This window comes from Chrysochloris asiatica, unplaced genomic scaffold (genome assembly GCF_000296735.1).
Source record: "Chrysochloris asiatica unplaced genomic scaffold, ChrAsi1.0 scaffold00021, whole genome shotgun sequence".
In the NCBI taxonomy this organism is placed as follows: domain Eukaryota; kingdom Metazoa; phylum Chordata; class Mammalia; order Afrosoricida; family Chrysochloridae; genus Chrysochloris; species Chrysochloris asiatica.
In genome coordinates, this window is record NW_006408539.1 from 23,836,336 (window position 1) to 23,858,711 (window position 22,376).

Here is a 22,376-nt window from a genome sequence, read left to right on the forward strand (position 1 = left end):
TACAAGTTGGGCTACTAATCTCAAAGTCAGCAGTTCGAAACTACCAGCAGTTCCACCGGAGAAAGATGAGACTTTCTGCTCCTGTAAAGATTTGCAACTTCAGAAACCCTAGACAGTTCACTGTGAGTTGGAACCAACTCCATGGCACGTAACTACCACGACCAGTATACATGAGGGGCCTTCAAATACTTTATGGAAAAATAGAATTGAAAGCTAATAGATTTTTTCCACAAATTGTTCGAAGTCTCCTTACGTGTGTGTGTGTGTGTGTGTGTGTGTGTGAATGTTAGAAATGTATGTTGTTAGGTGCCAACTCATCATGACCCTATACGTAACTTAATAAAACCCTACCCAGGCCTGTACTGTCCTCACAGCTGTTGTTAAGCGTGTTCCTCTTTTTCACTGACTCTCCAATTTACGAAGCATGATGTCCTTCCCCAGGGACTGGTCCTTCCTGACTTCATGTCCAAGGAACGAAAGGCAAAGTCTCGTCATCCTCGATTCTAAGGAGTGTGTTGCCTGTACATTTTTCAAGACAAATTTGTTTATTCTTCTGACAGTCCATGGCACTTCCAGTGTTCTTTGCCAACGTCATAATTCAACTACATCAATTCTTCTCAGGTCCTTATTCACTGTTCACTTTCATTTGCATATGAGGCAATTGAAAATATGGCTTCGATCAGATGCACCTTAGTCCTTAAAATAAATCTTTGACACTTAAAAGAGTTGTTTAGGTTTTTTTTTTTGCAGGCAATTTGCTTAGTGTAATACATATTTTCATTTCTGCTTCAATGAGTGTTGATTGTGGATCCAAGCAAAATGAAGTCTCTGACAACTTCAATCTTTTCTCGATCATTATGTTATTTATTGGTCAGGTTGCAAGGATTTTTGTTTTCTTTACATTGAGGTGCAACCCATATTGAAGGCTGTGGTCTTTGACCTTCATCAGTGAATATTTCAAGTTCTCTTCACTAATAATAAGCAAGGTTGTAGCATCTGCATATCACAAGTTGTTAATGAGTCTTCCTCCAGTCCTGATGCATATTCTTCATATAATATAGTTTCTCGGACTCAGCATATAAAGCAAGTAAATATGATGAAAAGATACAACCCTGACACACACCTTTCCTGATTTTGAACCATTCAGCATGTCCTTGATCTGTTCCAACAACTGCTTCTTGCTCTGTGTACAGGTTCCTCATGAGCACAATTAAGTATTCTGGACTAGCCAGTCTTCACAATGCTATCCATAATTTGTTAAAATCTATATAGTTGATTATCTTGGCTAGGCAACCAAGCACAAGTAAAGGTCTAATGGTGTTTTCTGCTTTCAGCCAAGATCCGGCTTACACCAGCAGTGATAAGCTTTCTTTTCCATCCTTTTCTGAAATTGGCTTGAAATTCTGGCAACACCCTGTACTGCTGAAAACATGTTTGCATTTTCTTCAGCTAAATATTATTTCCATGTGTGATTAATGATGCTGTTTGATGATTTTCACAGCCTGCTGGGTCACATTTCTTTGGAATGGGCACAAATATGGATCTCTTCCAGTCAGTTGGAAATTTCAGATTTCTTGGCTGTCTTCCAAATTTCTGGGTATAGATGAGTGAGTGCGTCTAGTGTTGCATCCGTTTTCTGGAAGATTTCAGTTTATATTCCATTAATTTCAGGAGCCTTGCTTTTCTCTAATGGCTGAAGTGCACCTTAGAGTTCATTCATCACCATCAGTTCTTGATCAGAAGCTATCTCTTGAAATGGTTGAGCATTGACCATTTCTTTGTTGTACAGTGACTCTGCGAAATCCATCCATCTTCTTTGGATGCTTTCTGCATTACTCAATATGGCACCCTTAGAATCCTTCAATCTTTCATGTCAAGACTTGGATTTTTTTTTCTTCAGTTCTTTTAGCTTGAGAAATACTAAGCTTGTTCTTCCCTTTTGATTTTCTGACTCCAAGTCTTTGCATATTTCATAACAAGTTGGTATGTCTTTTCAAGCTACCCTTTGAAATTTTCTGTTTAGTTCATTTACTTCCTCATTTCTTCCAGCCAAAAATTGTTAGATACAATAGCTTGCCTAGTCATAAAATTTAGTATTTAGTTCTTGTGTGTATCAGAATATAATTCCACAAAGTGATATTCAAATATATTATTGAATATGCTATATTTGTGGAAATAAAATTAAGGCCTAATGAAAGGATAATGTATTTTTGGTATTTAAGAGATTATTTTAAAAGATCATTCTAGTTATGCTTTGGCCAAAAGCAAATTACTTCTTGTTATTAATTATTAAGGTTTTTTTAGCCTTATGATAAAAGACCTAGAATATTTTTGTTATTTGAACTTTATTCTTGTAGGATGACATGAAAATGTTATTAATTGGCCTTTTATTGTCCTACTCAATGCTGCCTATTCTCCTCTAACTGTACTGATCGAGCCATAAGAAGTCTTTCTTGTTGGTAAAAAAAACAAAAAAAACACAAAAAACTACAAGTCAGCATGATGAGAAGGGAAGTAGAAAAACTCGCCTCATACAACTTTATTAGTTCAGTGTTGGATTTGCAGAGAAATGGATGAAATAAACTTGAGTGTATTTTTATGAACGGTGACAGGAATCAAGATGCACGTGCTGGGACGGAATGGCGTGTGCCAGTGAAGAGCTGTGAGCTACAATTCATAGATAGAGTAGATACTTATTAATTGTCAAATGAATAAGATGTGTTAACTGGGGCTTATAAAAGCCATGGTGTGGCACTGTAGGATCAGCACTGGACTGTGAACCACAAGGTCAGCAATTCAAACCCACCAGTTGCTCCTCAGAAACCCTATACAGGGTTCACTATGTGTTGGAACAGCAACAGCAACATAAATCATGAAGCCTAATAAACTTCATACCTGGACTTCGAACCATAAGGTTGTTGGTGGCAGTTCAAGTCCACCATCTGCTCCATGGGAGAAAGATGTGGCTTTCTGCTCCCAGCAAAGACTTACAGCCTTGAAAAGCCTATACAAGGTGTCTCTAGGAGTCAAAACCCACACGAGGACACTTAACAACAACATAAATTGTGAATGATTCTTGCAGAGGGAACAAGGTGAAGAAGCTGAGCGGTTGTTGTTGTTGTTGCTGTTAAGTGCCATCGGGTAATTTCTGATTCATTGTTGTTGTATTGTTAAGTGCTGTTGAGTCGATTCTGACCCATAGCAACCCTGGAGCAAGCTGGTGAGCTTGAACCACCGATCTTGTACTTCAAACTACTTTGCCGTCTGACGCATTAGCCCACAGCACCACAGCAGGACTTCTTCTGATTCATAGACCCTGTATAAGGTTGCTGAGTTGCTAGTGGGTTTGAACCACCAACTTTGTGGTTAGCAGTCCTGTGCTGCTTTTGCAACATCATGCCAGGGCTCATGGTGTGGCCTTCGGGGTCTGTTACCCCATGTGCATTTTCCGCAGGAAAGGGTCTATTCCTTATGTTTTATCCCAAGTTTTGGGATTCCTGTCGTCAAACTGGTATCAGCTCCATCTTGTCTATTGTCCTTCTAGGCCTTTTTCCTACCGAGTTTTGGGGGTGGGTTTAAACTATTGGCCTTCCAGTCAGAACTGAACACTTAACCATTGTGCCACCAGGGTTCCTTCAGCAATCTTGATAAATGTCCTGTGTTGTTGGGGACTGTGGTTCATTGGAAATGAGTACAAATAAGCAGGGAAACAAATTGGCTTCACAGAATAAGCACAGGACTGTGAACCAGAAGGTCAGTGGGTTGAGTCTACCAGCCACTCGGCAGGAGAAAGAGGAGGCTTTCCGCTCTCAACGAAGATCTGAAGCCTAAGAAATCCTGGGATGCCATTAGTGTTGAGTGTCTTGGAGTCACTTGCCACTCACAGCGACCCTGTATAGGATTATCAAGGAGCAGCTGGTAGGTTGGAACCACTGACCTTGTGACTAGCAGCCCAGTGCTTTACCTATAGTATCAGGAGTCCTAGCAAACCCTGTTATACAGGTTTGCTATGAGTTGGAACCGACTCCAAGTCATTTAACAACAACAAATAAGCTTTGGGAAGTAGTTACCAAAGCAAGCCTGTTGTTGGCACGTGATTCTGACTCATAGAAACTCTGTAGAACTGAGTAGAGCTGACTCATTAGGTTTTCATGGCTACAACATTTACGTAGTCCTGGTGTGGCACTATATGATAGGCACAGGACTGCTAACCACAAAGTTGGTGATTCAAACTCACCAGCTTCTCCTTGGAAACCCTATATAGGGTTGTTACAACTTGGAACCATCTCCAAGGCACTTAACAACAACAACCAACAGCATTTACAGAACAGCCAGCCTCATCATTTTCCCCAGAGTGACTGGTGGGTTTGAACTGCCAGTTGTTCAATTAACAGCCCAATCCTTAGCCCCTTGTACCACCGGGGGAAGTAGTGAAGGCAGGTATAACTAATGATTTCGTTTAAGCTCTGCAGAGCAAATTATGTATCATACAGTAGTTTGTCGGGGTCTGACCTCGACATACTTGTCACGAGTTTTTGGTTCACGAGGAGGGGAGATCCAGCGGCGATAGGGATAGCGAAAGAATACACAGACAAACAGAAGAAGGGAGACAATGAGGCACCCCAAAGCCAGGGTGGATACATCACTGGTGGGCAGGCTTGGGACTATAGGCATCATGGCCTCTGCAGGCAGCGACTCACTGCCCTGCAATCTTTAATGCATGCCTTCCAACCCGTAATGCACCACAATCTTTACTCCATGCCTTCCAACCAGTAATGCACACCTGGGGAGGCCCAGGCCTCTGTTTTATTTAGGGGAGGAGTTTCACACCAAGCTGGGAGGGACTGAAACAGGATACAGCTAACATCAGTAATTTTCCAGACATTCAAGTAACTTTACATTGTACTTCACTGGTTCGAATCCCAGGCCAGCAACTTGGATTCTCAGGCCCAATTAACATATCTATAGCCCCTGAGGTCAGTTGGGGGAAGGTGAGAGTTCTGCAGGAGACGCCCAGGTGAATGGGCTGCACCTGGAAAAGGGATTAGGGAGGATGGGTTCTTTGTCTATAGAACAAAGAACCGAGAAGTAGCTAAGATATTTTTAGTTAATCCTTTGGAGAAAGGTTTAACCTTGCAACCTTTAGTCTCGGCTTTAGGAAAATATCACATTTATCTGTGGATTTTCAAAGGCTCCAGTGTATTAATTTAATATATATACCTGAATATTAAGATGAAAGCAATTTTCCATTAACTGCCAGTGGCCTCATTTGTTACACTCAGCCCTAGAAGGCCTCGAACCTCTGACCAGTCTTACACGGTCTGCAACAGTAGTTAAGAATTTTTAATTTTTTTTTAAAAGGTGACTGAACTGCATAACATCAAAAACATAACCAGACTGCCTCGAGAGACAAAGAAGCATGCAGTGGCAATTATATTTCATGATGAAACATCGAAGACATTTGCCTGTGAATCAGGTAAGCAATTACGGCCCCACTACTTGAGGAGGAGACTGAGCTTCTCCTGAGACAGAAGTCCAGATGGATTCTGCTTTGGTGCTGGCTGGGATGGCTCTCTGTCTTGAGCATGTGTGCTGCGGGAGGCTCGGGTCCACACACAGTATTTTGATGACTACAGATGTTGGGGTGCTTCTTTGTTGTCCTGTGTCTGGCTTTTGCTCCCAGGTGGTGTGAGGAATCTTGAGGTTCCCCTCCAGGTTTTGTAGGTTAAGTCACCAATATCTGGGGCACGTTGTTAAGGAGAGCAGCTGGTTGGTATTCTGGCTCTTGATAAGTGTTGCTGAAGGCACGTTGTAAGGCAGTGATCCACACTGCAAACTCATGGCCAAGCCCTGCCTACATCCCCAACATTTAAAAACAGAACTTTAAGCTTGTGTATTCCTTCCAGGGATGCTCAGTAGGACAGGTAAAATCCCCCTCAAACTGAAGGCTAGCGTCCCAGTTCCTAAGGCACCATGACAGCATCAAGACAGAAGGCAGTTTGTCATCTTTTTAATTCTGGAATCCTGGTTCTATGTCTTAATTTAGTTGGATTATATAGCTTTTAAAAGACCTTCTTTTGAATCTCAATAAAATAATTTTTTTAAGCAAGAAGTTGCTTGGTGAAATGGTGTATTTGTTTTAGAATATGTGGAAGCCTAAGTTAGTAAGGATTTGAAGGAGGTGAATTAAAATAATTCAGTACAAGCAGTAGCTCGTACCGAGTTAGAGTTCACAGGTATAATTACTACTAACTCATTTTACAAATGATCCATGGTGTTTTGTCTAACTAAAATTGCTCATATACTTTGTAACCCATACTTACTCTTAGTTTACGAAACTGACTAAGCACTGATCAGAGTTCACCTTCCATTGAACGCCTGTTCCTTTCACTCTCCTGGCTGCTGACCTCACTTCATCATTTAAAATGGACTCTTGGGAGCTGCATGGATTCTCCACCTTGCCCATAGCATCTATTAGTTTCCCAAATTCTTTTTCCTTGTCTACTGTCTTAAACTGTTGCAGCAGTTCATTTTCTTTCTGAGTTCTTTAAAAAAAACACCACATATTAAAACTTATAAACACCAGAAAATAAGTTTTCAAAAAAGTTTATAAAAGGTGATTTTCGCTTTTGATTCCAGTTTTCAGTTTTAAAACTTTGGCAATGTTCCGCACTTTTAGAATCGTACTGACTCACATTGTGACTATAATACAGTCTGTGGATCCCAGGAGCCCTGATGGTGCCGTAGGCGAGTGATTGGTTGCTAATTGAGAAGTCATCCTGGGGAACCCATGAGCCACTCCCCAGGTGATAGATGCTTCCTAGTCTGGGAATATCTGCGGAGCCCTTCGACTCAGTCCTGGGGGTCTCTTTAAGTCAGAATCAACTCAACAACAGCTGGGAATGTTGTATTGCTTTACATACTACAAAATGTCTAGAAGATTCCATAGAAAATTCAGAAACCAAGGAGCTAAGACTTGATGCAAACATAACCATGATGCCAAAAGTCTGGTCCCTGGTAGGAAAAAACAAACAGAAAATTAATGTCATCAGTATATAAATACTTGCTCTGCAACAAAGAAGGAAAATATAAGCTACAGACTGGGAGAAGAAATTTGCCAAGTACATATTAGGCAAAGAACTCCTTATCTAGGATCAGTAGGAAACTTTCGGGACTCAACCTTTAAAAACAAAACAAAAAAACCATTAAAAATGGCTAAGCGACACCACACTGAAAAGTGCATACAGATCACTATCTCCAGCCATTGGGGAAATACAACAATGAGTATCATGGCACACCTTCCCAAATGGCGAAAATAGTTTTGAAGGGAATGACATGAAGTACTAGTAAGGAGGGGAGAAATGGGTTCGGTATATGTGACTGGTAGGAACATAAATTGGTACATCCATTCTGGAAAACCGTTTGGCAATTTCCTACCCAATTAACATGTTTTTGTTGGTGCTAAGTGCTTTCGAGTCTGTTCCGACTCATGTTGTTTTTGTTAGGTGCCATCAATTCAACACCAAGTCATAGCGACCTTATGCGCAACAGAACAAAACACTACCTGGTCCTGTGCCAACCTCACAATCATTGCCACGCCTGAGCCCATTGCTGCTACCACTGTGCCCGTACATCTCATTGGAGGCCTTCTTCTTTTTCTCTGACCTTCTACTTGACTAAACATAATATCCTTCTCCAGGGACTGGTCCCTTCTGACAATATAGCCAAAGTATGAGAGATGAAATCTGGCCATCCTGGCTTCCAAGGTATACTCTGGCTGTACTACTTCCAACACAGATCTATTTATTCTTTTGGTAGTTCATGATATTTTCAACTTTCTCCTCCAACATCATAACTCAAATGCATCCGTTCAGTTCCTCTGTGGTCTTCCTTACTGTCCAACTCTCACATGCATACAAGGTTATTGAAAATACCATGGCTTGGATAAGGGACACCTTAGTCTTCAAGCTGACACTTTGCTCTTCAGCACTTTAAAAGAGGTCTTGTGCAGCAGATTTGCCCAATGCAATGTCTTTTTCTTGACTGCTGCTTGCATAAGTGTTGATGGTTAATCTGAGCAAAATGAAATCTTTGACAACTTCCATCTTTTCTCCATTTATATGGATGTTGTTAATTGGTGCAGTGGTGAGGATTTTTGTTTTGTTTGGTATTTACTTTGAGATGCAACCCAAAGGCTGTGGTCTTTGATCTTCATCAATAAATATTTTAAGTCCTCGTCACTTTTGGCAAACAAGGTTGTATCATCTGCATATCACCATTGATAATGAGTCTTCTCCAATCCCAATGCCATGTTTTTGTTCATATAATCCAGCTTCTCGGATCACGTGCTCTTCATACACATTGAATAAGTATAGTGAAAGAATACAACCCTGGTGCACACCTTTCCTGATTTAAACCCATTCAGTGTTCCCATATTGTGTTTGAACAACTGCTTGTTGCTGTATGTACAGGTTCCTCATAGGGACAAGTAAGTGTTCTTCATAATGTTGTCCATAGCTTGACATCCACACAGTAGAAAGCCTTTGTGTAGTCAGTAAAGCACAGGTAAACATCTTCCTGTATTTTCTGCTTTCAGCCAAGATCCATCTGCCATCAGCAATGATATCCCTCGTTCCATACCCTCTTCTGAATTTGGCTTGAACCCCTGGAAGTTCTCTGTCAATGTATGGTTGCAGTTATTTTTGTATTATCTTTAGTGAAACTATTCTTGCATGTGATATCAGTGATACTGTCCGATGATTTCTGCATTCCATTGCGTCACTTCTCTTTGAGAGGGGCACAGATACGGATCTTTTCCAGTCAGTTGGCCAGTAGTTATCTTCCAAATGTATTGGCTTAGATGAGTCAGCGCCTCCAGTGCACCATCAGTTGAAAGCTTTCCAACTGTATTCCATCAGTTCCTGGTGCTGTGTTCTTTGCCAGGGCTTACAGTGGACCTCGGATTTCTCCCTTCAGGATCACTGACTCTTGATCATAAGCTACCTCTTGAAATGGTTGAGCATTGGCCATTTCTTTTTGGGTCAGTGACTGTGCATTCCCTCTATCTTCTTTTGATGCCTTCTTCATTATTCAGTGTTGTGCCTATAGAATCCTACAGTATTACAAGTCGAAGTTAGATTTTTTTTTTTTTTTTTTCAGTTCTCTAAGCTTAACAAATGCTGAGAATGTTTTTCCATTTTGGTTTTCTGACTCCAGTTCTCTGCACATTTCATTAGAATATTTGACTTTGTCTTCTCGAGCTGCCTTTTGAAACGTTCTGTTCAGCTCTTGAACCTCCTCACTTCTTTCATTTATTTTAACATCTCTCTATGCTAGGAAGCAAGTTTCAAAGTCTCTTCTTACATACATTTTGATCTTTTCCTTCTTTGCCTTCTTAATGACCTTTTGCTTTCTTTCTGTATTATGTTCTTGATGTCATCCAACAAGTCTTCTGGTCTTGGGTCTTTAGTGTCTAATACATCAAATCTGTTCTTCACATGATTTCTAAACTTAGGTGGGACATATTCAAGGTCATGTTTTGACTTTCATGGACTTGTTTTCATTTTCTTCAGCTTCTATGTGAACTTGCATATGAGCAATTGATTGTCCATTCCACAGTCTACCCTGGGCCTTGTTTCAGTGGATGACATGGAGATTTTCCACCATCTCTTTCCACAGATGTAGTCAATTTGATTTCTGTGTGTTCCATGTGGTGAGGTCCATGTGAATAATTGTATCTTATCCTGTCTAAAGAAGGTATTTGCAATGAAGAAGTCATTGGTTTTGCAAAATTCTGTCATGTGGTTTCCAGCATCATTTCTATCACCGAGGCCATATTTTCCAACCACTGATTCTTCCTCTTTGTTTCCAAACTTTCCATTCCACTCACCGATAATTATCAATCATCTTCATCGTATGTTTGATTAATTTCAGACTGAAGAAGTTGGTAGAATTATTCAATTTTATTATCACTGGCTTTATTGGTTGATATGTTAATTTGAATAATAATGGTCTTCCTGGTAGACATATGAATATTATCCTGTAGCAGACAGTGTTGTACCTGAAGACAGATCTTAAAGTGTTGTTTTTGATGATGAATGTGATACCATTCCTTTTCAATTTGTCATTCCTGGCATAGTAAACCATGTGATTGTTAGATTCACAATGGCTAATACCAGTCCATTCCAGCTCACTAATTCATAGGATATCGATGTTTATGCATTCCATTTCATTTTTTACAATTTCCAATTTTCTTAGATTCATACTTCGAACATTCCATTTTTTTTTTTAATTAATGACACAGCTATATCTCTTCATTTTGAGTGTGCCCCATCAGCACATTAAGGTCCCAACGGCTTTATTTCATTCACATCATCATGATCAACTCTGCTTTGAGGAGGCAGCTCTTTCCCAGTCGCATTTTGAGTGACTTCCTACCTGAGGGGCTCATCTTCTGGCTATATCTGACAATATCCTGGTGCTCTTCGTCATGTTTCAATATTTGATATTGTGGTGTCGACATTGCTCCACTGCTGTTCATAAGGTTTTCAGTGACTAAATATACAAAAGTAGTCCATCTCTCCTTCTTCCTAGTCTATCTTTGTCTGGAAGTTCATCTGAAAACTCTCAACCATGGGTGATCCTGCTGGTATTTAAAATACCCATGACATAACTTTCAAAATCACAACTGAAAGGCAAGTGGTTTGTTTCAGTTCATCATGACCCTATATAGAGTCTCCAACAGTCAGCTGGTGAGTTTGAATTGCCAGCCTTGCAGTGTACACTGACCTTATGGTCCAGTGCTTTATCATACAGTATGGAACAGCAGGACTTACCATATTGCATTTATATATATCCCAGAGAGCATAATCCAGACTCTATCCCAGAGAGATGAACATGTGTGTCCACACAAAGACTGGTACAGGGATGTTCATAGCAACTTCATTTGTAATATCTCAAACCTGGAAACATCCTAAGTGTCCCTCAAATGGTGAATGGATAAACATGGGACATCCACACCATGGAATGAAAAGTAGCAAGCTATACTAGTGACAGTGTGGGTGACTCTCCTGACAACTATGCTATGTGAACAACGCCAATCTCCAAAGGTCATGTGCTATGTGAGTCCATCTGTGTAACATTCTTGAACTGACAGTCACAGCGGTTTTCCAGTCATGGGAAAAAAATGAGATGATGAATGGTTGCCAGAGGCTAAGTTGGTCAGATGGAGGGTCATGTGTAATATGGACGGTGAGTAGCCTAAAGCAGGTCTCTGTGGTGATGGGACACTGTGGCTAGATTGTGGGGTTGCCTAAACAAATCAACATGTATGACAAAATGACCTTGGATTATGTGCACATGTTGTACCCATGCCGAATTCCTAACTTGTATGATGCAATTGTGATGATGTAATTGCACTTTAATTGTACAGAACGTGGCCACTGGAGCAACTATGTGAAAGTTACATGGGGACTTTCTGTACTGTCATTGCAAGTCCTGTGATTCTATAATTAACTTCGAAATAAATCATAAAATAAACCCACAAATCTATTTCAATATTAGTCCTTCTAAAATATTCATTTCCTATTTCCTGAGAGAGAGGGAATGTATGTCAAGAATGGAAGAGAAACTGCTGTGTCATGCTACTTAGAAGCTAATGAAACTCCTGAGTGGTGCAAATGATGAGCACACTCAGCTGCTACCCTAAAAGGCTGGAGGTTCAAGTCCAACCAGAGGCACTATATAAAAAGGCCTGGTAATTGGCTTCCAAAAAAACTAGACATTGAGAGACGTATGGGGTTCAGTTCTCTGACACACGTGGGGTCACCATTCAGAGGCAGCTGGTTTGGGATTTTAAGAACGTAACCATTTAATGTGTTATAACACAAGAAATCAAATGACGTATTGCATTAGGCAAATCTGCTGCACAAGACCTTTTTAAAGTGTTGAAGAACAAAGATGTAAGCTTGAGGACTAAGGTGTGCCTGACCAAAGCCATGGTATTTTCAGTAATCTCTTATGCTTGTGAAAGCTGGACGGTGAATAAGGAAGACTGGAGAAGAATTGATGCATTTGAGTTCTGGTGTTGGAGGAGAATATGGATAGTGCCATGGGCTGCCAAAAGAACCAACAGATCTGTGTTGGAAGAAGTGCAACCACAGTGCTCCTTGGAAGCCAGGATGGCTGAACTTCATCTCTCATACTTTGGACATAGTGTCAGGAGGACCATCTCTGGAGAAGGATATCATGTTTGGTAAGGAGGAGAGTCAGAGAAAAAGTGTAAGACCCCCAGCGAGATGAATTGGAAAAGTGGCAGCATCAATGGGCTCAAGCGTGGAAATAATTGTGAGGTTGGCCCAGGACTGAGCAGTGTTTTGTTCTGTTGTGCATAGGGTTGCTATGAGTCGGTATCGACTCGATGGTACCTAAAACAACCCTTTCGAGTATCTTAGCAGGTGACACAGGAGACTCCTGGCTCATTAGAAAACAACCTTGTTCCACAAGACACAGTGGGTGTGAACATCAACATGTTTATATTGGTTCCTTTTCCCCAAAATTTTTCAGAGATGTTGTGAGCAGCCCAGGTGGAAGCCTGAGTGTGCAGTATGTTTGAGTCACAGCTGAGACTCTCAGACCAGGCCCTAGCAGTAGATGCTGCAACAAGGAACAAACACATGAGCCCTGCCCCATCTTCAGGAAGGGAGCAGCAGTTACCTGTAGTTACACGGTGGTCACCTAGAGGGACTCCGTTGCCTGGGTGGCTCTGCAGATCTCTCAGGAAGTCCCATAGCCACCTAGTATAGTCAGCAGAAGAACCGGGACCTTCAGGCCCATGGCAGGCTGACTATCCCAGCAATTGTTATTCTTTTGTTGTTAGGTTTTGTTGTTCGATTTCAACTCACAACCAACAATGACAAACCCACCACTGTGGATTCCAACTCATAGACTGACCACGCAGTACAAAGTAAAACTGTTGCTGTCTAGACAGGGCTGGTGAAAGGAGATGGGGATAAGACTCTTTGTGGTTCAGTGGTGAATAATTGCTATCAGGATGGATTGTGATGAGTGTTGCAAATGTAAAGATAGATGTTTTGTAACCAAAGGAGGGGAGTGGTTCATCTTGCAGTCCAGGAGCGGAGGACCCTGGTACCATCAAGGGAGAAGAGCAGAGTGCAGGACCCTATCTAGAGAAGCAGCGACAGCAAAGATAGAGGCAGAGATGATGACTGGAGAGATTGAGTAGCTGGGGACTCTAGACTCAGGGAGAGAGAGGGGCTGTGTGCTGGCAGCTGGGCCTGGCGTGCAGGGTATATATACCCTTTGGTTATTTGGGTGGTTGTATATTCCTGAGTACTTCAATGTACATCCAAAAAAACAAAACAAAAACCAGAGGGAATGGAAGCCAGTGCTGTTGAATGATGATGTATGGAGAGGATTGTGGTCATTGCAATGAAATGAAATAAATATGATAGGATGAATGTAAAGCTGACTCTCTCCCATGTGAACTATCACTCAATTCACAATAAAAACTTTTTTTTTTTTTTTAAAAAAAGGAAGTGTTCCATGGGGCTTCCAAGGCTATAATCATTATGGAAGTAGTCAACCTCACCGTTCTCCAGTTCAGTGCCTGGCGGGTGCAAATCTCCTTTCAGCTAGCAGCCCAGTGCTTAACTCTTGGTACCACCACCAGTGCACCTTCTGATTCATAGCAACCTCACAGAATAGAATTGAAGTGGCCATTTGGTAAAGGGTCAGAGAAAAAGAGAAAGACCCCCAGCAAGATGGATCGGCACAGTGACAACAGCAAGAGGCTGAGCTGTAACATCGATTGTGAAGTGGGTGCGAGAGACCAGGCAGTGTTCTTTCTCCTCTGACCTACAGGGTCATTATGAGCCAGACTCGACTCAATGGAGTGGACAATCTTTATGGGAACATAGAACTGGACATTTTTCTGGGACGCTGTTAGGTGGGTTCAAACCACCAATCTTCCAGTTACTCCCCATCAGACTACATGTTTATTTACTCAGTTTGTTGGTGCTTCACACTTGACGTGTTCATTTGTTCTTGTTTTATGTGGACTGAGAATCCCACCCATCATTATGACATGTCTTCACGTAACTAATACTTATTGAGAACCTGGAGTTCTGGTATGGCAATGCAGGATAAACACAGCTGTTAACCACAAGGAGTCAGATGACATCAAGAATATTATATAGGAAGAAAGTAAAGGTCATTAAGAAAACAAGGAAACAGAAAAAGACCAAAATGGATGCCAGAAAAGACTCTGGATCTTACTCTCCAGTGTAGAGATGTTAATGCTCATGGAAGAAATAAGGAGGTACAAGAGCTGAGTAGAAAATTTCAAAGGTCAGCTCCAGAAGACAAAGTCAAATATTATTTAAAAAATGTGCACAGACCTGGAGTTAAAAAAACCAAAAGGAAAGAAAACATTCAGCATTTCTCAAGCTGAGGGAACTGAAGAAAAAAATCAAGCTATGATTTGAAATATTGAAGGAATCTATGGGCAAAATATTCATTGATGCAGAAAACATCAAAAGAAGATAGAAGGAATGCACAGTCACTGTACCAAAAGGAAATAGTTGATGTTCAAGAGGTAGCAGATAATTAAGAGCGAGTAATGCTGAAGGAGGAAGTCTAAGGTGGCATTGACATAAAACAAGGATCCAGGAATTGATGGAACACAAATTTAAATCTTTTAGCAAACTGATCAGCACTGGAGGCTCTATGTCAAGAAATTGGGAAGACAACTACCTGGTCAACTGACTGGAAGTGATCTACATTTGTGTCCTTTCAAAAGCAAGGTGACTCAGTGGAATGTGAAAGCTATTGGACAATATCATTAATATGGCACACAATTAAAATTTTGATAAATATAATACAAAAACTGTTGCAACCATACACTGACAGAGAGCTACCAGAGGTTCAACTGGATTCAGATGAGAACTTGGAATGAAAGATACCATTGCTGACATCAGATGGCTCTTGGCTGAAAGCAGAGAAAATGAGAAAGATGTTTACCTGTGCTTTATTGACTACACAAAAGCTTTCTATTGAATCATTACAATCTATGGACAATATTGTGGAGCATGAGTATTCCAGAGCACTTAATTGTGTCTTCATGAGGAACCTGTATATAGACCAAGAGACAGTTGTTTGAACAGAACAAGGGAACACTGAATGGTTTGAAATTAGGAAAGCTGTATTCCAGGCTATATTCTCTCACCATACTTAGTCTGTATGCTGATCACATAATCCGAGAAGCTGGGTTATGGGAAGAATATGGTATCAGTATTGGAGGAAGACTCATTTACAACCTATGATACAAAGATGATATAACTTTGCTTGCTGAAGCGAAGAGGACATAAAATATGTGCTGATGAGGATTAAAGACCACAGCCTTTGGTATGGGTTGCACTTCAAGGTAAAGAAAACAAAAATCTTCACCACTGGACCAATAACATCCATATCAGTGGAGAAAAGCTTAAAGTTGTCAAAGACTTCATTTTGTTCAGATCAACCATCAACACTCATGGAAGCAACAGAGGCCTGAAATAGAGCAACAGTTTGGAGGATGTTTCAGGACTGGGCATTGTTTTGTTGTACATAGAATCCTTCTGTGTTCTGACTGTCTTGATGGCACCTGATGACAATAATCATGCAATCTTTATGGAAACAGACTGCCATATCTTCTTCTCATGAACAGCTAATGGAGTCAAATCACTGGCCTTTCAGTTAGCAGCCAAGCACATCACCACTGTGCCCCCAAGGCCCTTGGATTCTTAGCTGGAAAATGCTCAAATGAAGCATTGTCATCGTCAACACTTGTATATTAAGAGGATGTACTGTTTGTTTTATTTTCAAATTTTACTTAAAGTATATTCTCTTTAACGTACCACTCTACCAGATGTTATTTTGTGTTTTTGTACAACTATATTCTTTTCTAGGAAACCAAGCCACTTATGATTTTGTGTTAGAATCTTAAAATCTTCAAACAGAAATCTGGTTTTGAATTTTTTATTCAGGAAAGAAACAAACTAACACCATTATTTGAAGTGTTGAAATAGGACATATTGAGTGATTTCTTAGCGTAGCAACCCTTTTTAGTTCACGAAACTAAGAATTTGTTGTTAACTGCTGTCTAGTCAGTTCTGACCCATAGCAGCCCTGCATAGGGTTTCCAAGGAGCAGCTGGGGAGCTTAAACCACCAACCTTGCAGTTGAACCTGACTTTGCAGTCTAGTGCATTAACCCACAGCGCCACACCAGGACTTCTGATAGCATAGTCATTCATTACCATGCTGCCTACCCAAGAGAAAAAATATGGCGATCTGCTCCTGTAAGAATAAAGCCCAGGAAACGCTATTGGGTGGGAATGCTGCTAAGTCCCATGGGGTTGTTAGTGCGGGAAGCAGTTTGAAGGCACACAGCAACAAGAAGAGGATTGTTCTTTAGACTTTCTAGACAATGTCATGAACAATTAATATTCAATAGCTCAGCTGAATTTATTTATTTTACCGATGTGTTCACTTCTTAGCCTTATGTTTGTTAAAATGGAGTCGTGGTGTGGCTCTGTGGAATAAAGCACTGGACCGCAAGGTTGGTTTGAACTACAAGGTTGGCAGTTCAAATTCAGCTGCTCCTTGGAAACCCTATATGGGGTCACTGTGAGTCAGAACCGACACGACGGCACTTAACAACAACAACAACACGTGTAAAAAGATTCCCTTTTCCACAATAGTAAGAGATACTAAGAATGCAAAGTGTTCTGTGGCAGAGAAGAGGGTGATCGTTTATTTTAGTCTGATTTCTATACATGATTCTCTTCTCTTTGTATTATTACATACTTGCCATTTCCTTTGTTTCTTACACTATTTAGGATACTTATTGTTGTTGTTGTTAGGTGCCATTGAGTTGGTACCAACTCATAGCAATCCTGGGCACAACAGAAGGAAATACTGCCCGGTCCTGTGCCAACCTCACTTTACAATACTTAGAAAAGTATCAATCGGGTTGCTTTCTTTAGACATGCTTTTGCCAAGTGAAAATGGGAAAATAAAGGGGAAAGGTAAGGAAATGGGGTGTGTATGGCCTAATTGTCCACAGAATTTCAGGTGGTAAGAAGGGGAGGAGCTTCGGGGTTGCAGTGACTCAGCACGCTGATGAGTCATAGCAAAGCACTCCGAAGCTAAACTTCAGTATCGGAAAAAATGTGGCAGACTCTTTCCTAAGGAGTTACAGCCTTGGAAACCCTAGGGGACAGTTCTGCTGTGTCCTGCAGGGTCACTACTAGTCAGAATCATGTCACAGCAGTGGACTTGGTTTAAGGCACGGAATACCAGAGAGTGATTGTGTGTGAAAATATGATTGGATCAGATCCTGAACGGGTTGAAAGACTGCTGGAATTGAGCTGGAATCAACTCAATAGAAAAATGTGGTGTTGTTAGCTGCCATTGAGTTAGCAATGTCTCACAGCGACCCTGTGCATAACAGAACGAAACACCGTTAGGTTCTGCAACAACCTCACCATCTTGCGATATGTGAGCCCCATCTTGTTGCTACTGTGCCGGTGCATCTCATTAAGGGTCTTCCTCTTTGTCACTGACCCTCCACTTTACTAAGCATGATGTCCTCCAGGGACTGGTCCCTTCTAGTAATACATCTGAAATATGAGAGATGAAATCTGGCCATCCTGGCTTCCAAAGAGCACTCTGTCTGTACTTCATCCAACACAGATAGGTTTATTATATTGGCCATCCAGGGTACCTTTAATAGTCTCCTCCAACACCATAACTCAGATGCATGAATTCTTCTAAGGTCTTTCTTATTCATTGTCCAACTTTCACATGTATATGAGGCTATTGAAAATACCATGGCTTAGGTCAGGTGCACTTTAGCCCTCAAACTGACAGGTCTGCTGTTGAACACTTTAAAGATGCCTTGTGCATCAAATTTGCCCAATACAATAAATATGTCATTTGATTTCTTGACTGCTGCTTCCATGAATATTGAGGTTGATCCAAACAAAATGAAGTCTTTGACAACTTCAATCTTTTCTCCATTTATATGGCTGTTGCTTATTGGTCCAGTGGTGAGGATATTTGCTTTCTTTACATTGAGGTGCAACCCATACCAAAGGCTATGATCTTTTATCTTCATCATTAAGTACTTTAAGTCTTTTTCACATTCAGCAAGCAAGGTTGTATGATATGCATATCCTTGATTGTTAATGAGTCTTACTCCAGTCCTGATGCCACATTTTCCTACATATAACCCAGCTTCTCGGATCATGTGCTCAGAATACAGATTGAATAAGTATGGTGAAAGAATACAACTTTGGCACACGGTGCACACATTCCCTAATTTTAAACCATTCAGTATTTACTTGTTCTGTTCAAACAACCGTGTCTTGGTCTATGTACAAGTTCCTCATGAGCACACAAATAAGGGTTTTGAAATACTCATTCTCTCTGCAGTGTTGACAATACTTTGTCATGATTCAATCAAAAGCTTTTTGCATTGTCAGCAAAGCACAGCTAAACATCTTTCAGGTTTTCTTTTCTTTCAGCCAAAATCCATCTGACATCAGCAGTGGTATATCCTTCATTTCACATCCTCTTATGTATCCAGCTTGAACCTCTGGAAATTCTCTGTCAGTGTATAGTTGCAGCCATTTTTGTATGACCTTTAGTGAAACTTTACTCATATGGGATATCAGTGTTATTATCTGATAATTTCTTCATTCCGTTGGGTCACCTCTCTTTGGAATGAGCACAGATACGGATCTCTTGTAGTCAGTTGGCCTGGTAGTTGTCTTCCCAACTTTTTGGTATAGAAGTGCCACATCAGTTTGTTGAAAGATTCCAATTCGTATTCCATCAATTCCTGACTCCTTGTTCTTTGTCAATGCCTTCAGTATACCGTGGACTTCTTTCTTCAGTACTATTGGCTCTTGATCATATGTTGCCTCTTGAAATGCCTGATATCGACCATTTCCATCTATACAGTGACTCTGTATATTCCTTCCATCTTTTTTTTTTGTTGCTTTCTGCATCATTCAATATTTCAGCCATAGAATGAATCCTTCAATGTTTCAAGTCAAGGCTTGAACTTTTTCTTTAGTTCCCTCAGCTTGAGAACACAATAGAAAGATAGGGGGTGCCAATCTGTGTAAAATAGATTTCATGAAAGATATGAGTGTGGGTGGTTTGGGATTGTTCCTGTGGGAACCAGTTATTTCCTCAATGATGAAGGACCATGTCTTGCACCTGCTCACCCATTGCTATGCTGTCAGGTAACCTCTGATGCTGGTGACCTTGTAGGACAGAGTTCTCAAGGGGAGACTCTTTAGAGAAGCACATGGTGTCCTCATTATCTTGAGAGTGACTAGCTTTGAACTGAGTCTTTTAGGTTAGCAGCTGAATGCTAGCAAGCTGTGTCACCAAGATTCTTTTGCACATAGTTGTTGTTGTCATGTACCATCTAGTCAGTTCTGACTCATAGTGACCTTTTGTAGGGTTTCCAAGGAGTGGCTGGCAGGTTTGAACTGTCGACCTTGTGATTTGCAACCCAGTGCATATCCTATAAGCTCTACATCAGGAGTCCCTAGGGGCTCAATAAATATAAACTCTTGCTTGTCATGTGCTTTGAAAAAAATTGAGTGATTATAAAGTATATTCAAAATAATGCAATTAAAACTTCATCCTAATATATTTCCATGCCAGCTTCTTGATAAGATTTATTTTTAACCAATAATATTCAGATTTTACAAGTGTTAAATACTCCAAGTACTGTAGCAAATTTTGCATGAATTTACCTCTTGGATTTTCAGTTTCAACCAATTCTGATTCAGGGAACAAGTTGGAATGCCCACAGTGTCTGGCAGTCCACTGAGAAAAGTCACAGAGCGAATCCCATTGAATTTTCCAAACATGCCTTTGTGCTGATCAGGCCTTCAAGACCCGAAAGTACTTATTAGCTTAGAAGTCCATTGCCTCACTTTTATGACCTTCTCCAGTTCCATCAAGAGAAAAAGTAGAGCCAAGAGAATTCTATTTCTTTCCACAGTTTGGTGACCTTTGCCTCCTGTGAATTTAACCTTTGTATCATAAAAGCACATTACATTGACATCTGTAGGATTTATTTGTTTTGACAGCTGTAATTTTTAGGGCAGTGTGTATAGCAAAATTGCCTCTTAATGTCTGCTACCCAAACAATTTTTCTTTAGTTGTCAATAGAAATGCTATGAAATAAGCAATAGGGTTTTGTGTTTAAGTAGTCTGTGTGGCCATTTGCTTCAAGCTCTATTTTCCTGTCTTTAAATTCACTACTTCTAAAAGCATAGCTCTGGTTCACAATGTTGGACTGAATTTGTTCATAAATAGTCAGGCAGGTGTCAGTAGCAAATTAGATTTAATGCAGGTCACCATGGTCTCCACAGATCAGGAGCTTACAGGCCTCTGCTGGAATTGCAGAATGATACAACGGAAATGGAGATGCAGAGGTTGGAGCAATCGGTAGGCTCAACAACTCTTATTATTTAATGAGACCAACAAGTGTAATAACGTTAAAAAAAAATCAAATTGTACATTTTGAGACCAGTTCCAACTTGGAAATTTTAGAGAGAGAAGAATTTATAAGAGTTTACCTAACTGAGAAGAGAAAGAATCACTTGTGTAATTGCTGTCACTTCTACGTTGTCTGTGAGGGAAATAAAACCATTAGAGCTGGAATGACCATTCCCCTCTCTCCACATAGCGTTGTGTTTTATATGATGGCGGTTTTTGTAGACATATTAAGGAAAGTTTTCCAGCATGTTTTTAAAGGTGAGAAAATCTATCTTAAACTTAGATTTGGGTGGTAAAGCTCCACTTTGGTCTGCCTAATTAATTGGTCATCTGTGTTGTCTAGATGATCTGTGGCTCATAATATACATAATCACATTACCAAGAGAAGTTCTTTGTCTTCTGAGAAGGTAAATCAGTGTTTTGAAGTGAAAACTGATGAATCCACATGAACCAATTGTTAGCTTCCATGACCCTGAGCAAACTCCTGAATTCTACTAATGATGGTAACGGATATTTATTGAATGCTATTGTGTTTCTGGCACTGTTACAAATGCTCTACTGTATGAACTCATTAAAACATCATCATAATTCTCCCAGCACTCTTCGAAGGTTATTGTTCTCATTTTGGAGGTGATGAAAGGAGGCACAGAGAGGCTAAGCTGTCCACAGTCACATTACTAAATACCACTGGAGTCAAGATGTGGTCCAGAGAGTATCACACGAGAGTCTCACTCCTAACTGCTACTCCCATGCATTTTAGCCCTACTGTTTTCATGTATAACAGGGATGGGGAACATCCAGCCCGCAGGTCAATAAAGCCCATGAAATCAGTTGGTCTGGCCCTGCCAAGGCGGTAGGAGGTCCAGCCATCACATTAAGTGGAGATAATTAAATGTTAGACCAATTATAGCAGGATAATTTTAAGTTCATAATTTTGTATTTTCCATAGTTATAACTTTTGGCAGAAAAAGGTTCCCCACCCCTGATCTGCAAGAAGGGATGCTCTGTAGTGTTATTGACCATTAGAAATGATAGGCCAGTCTCAATGATTGATAGCTACCATTACTATGGGTCAGATGACTTTCTCTTTCATCAATTCCTGATGTAGGGCAGTGATGAAGGACAATGAGATCTCATAATTTGGGGAGTACTAATGTTGAATCCTGCTCAGGAGGAACCTTACATAGACAAAGAGGCAGTCATTATACCAGAACAAGGGGACACTGAGTGGTATAAAACCAAGAAAGGTGTGTGCCAGGGTTGTATCCTTTCTCCGTACTTATTCAATCTGTATGCTGACCAAATCATCTGAGAAGTGAAGAAGAACACAGCATCATGATTGGAGGAAGACTCCTTAACAACCTGTGATATGCAGATGATACAAACTTGCTTGCTGAAAGTGAAGAGGGCTTAAAATACGTATTGATGAAGAGCAGAGACTACAGTCTTCAGTATGGATTGCACTTCAATGTCAAGAAAATTCAAATTCTTGTCACTTGACCAATAAATAACATCAAGATAAATAAAGAAAAGATTGAAGTTGACAAATATTCATTTTGCTTGAACGTACTGTCGACAAGTAGCAGTCAAGAAATCAAAGGACGTATCACATTAGGCACATCTGCACGAGACCTCTTTAAAGTGATAGAGAGCAAAGATGTCACTGTGAGGATAAAGGTGCAAGTGACCCATGCCAGGATAATTTCAATGCATGTGAAAGTTAGACCATAGAAGAATTGATACACTTGCATTATGGTGCTCAAGAAGAATATGGGAAGTACCATGGACTGC

General features: G+C 40.5%; 1 protein-coding gene across 1 annotated transcript in view; it reads left to right on the plus strand.

Annotated features, from left to right (window-relative positions):
• DOK6 (docking protein 6) overlaps window positions 1-22,376 on the plus strand; it is a 535,367-nt gene that overhangs the window by 259,091 nt on the left and 253,900 nt on the right. The window contains 1 exon segment of the mRNA XM_006837551.1: window positions 5,362-5,476. Coding sequence (XP_006837614.1) covers window positions 5,362-5,476 — 115 coding nt within the window.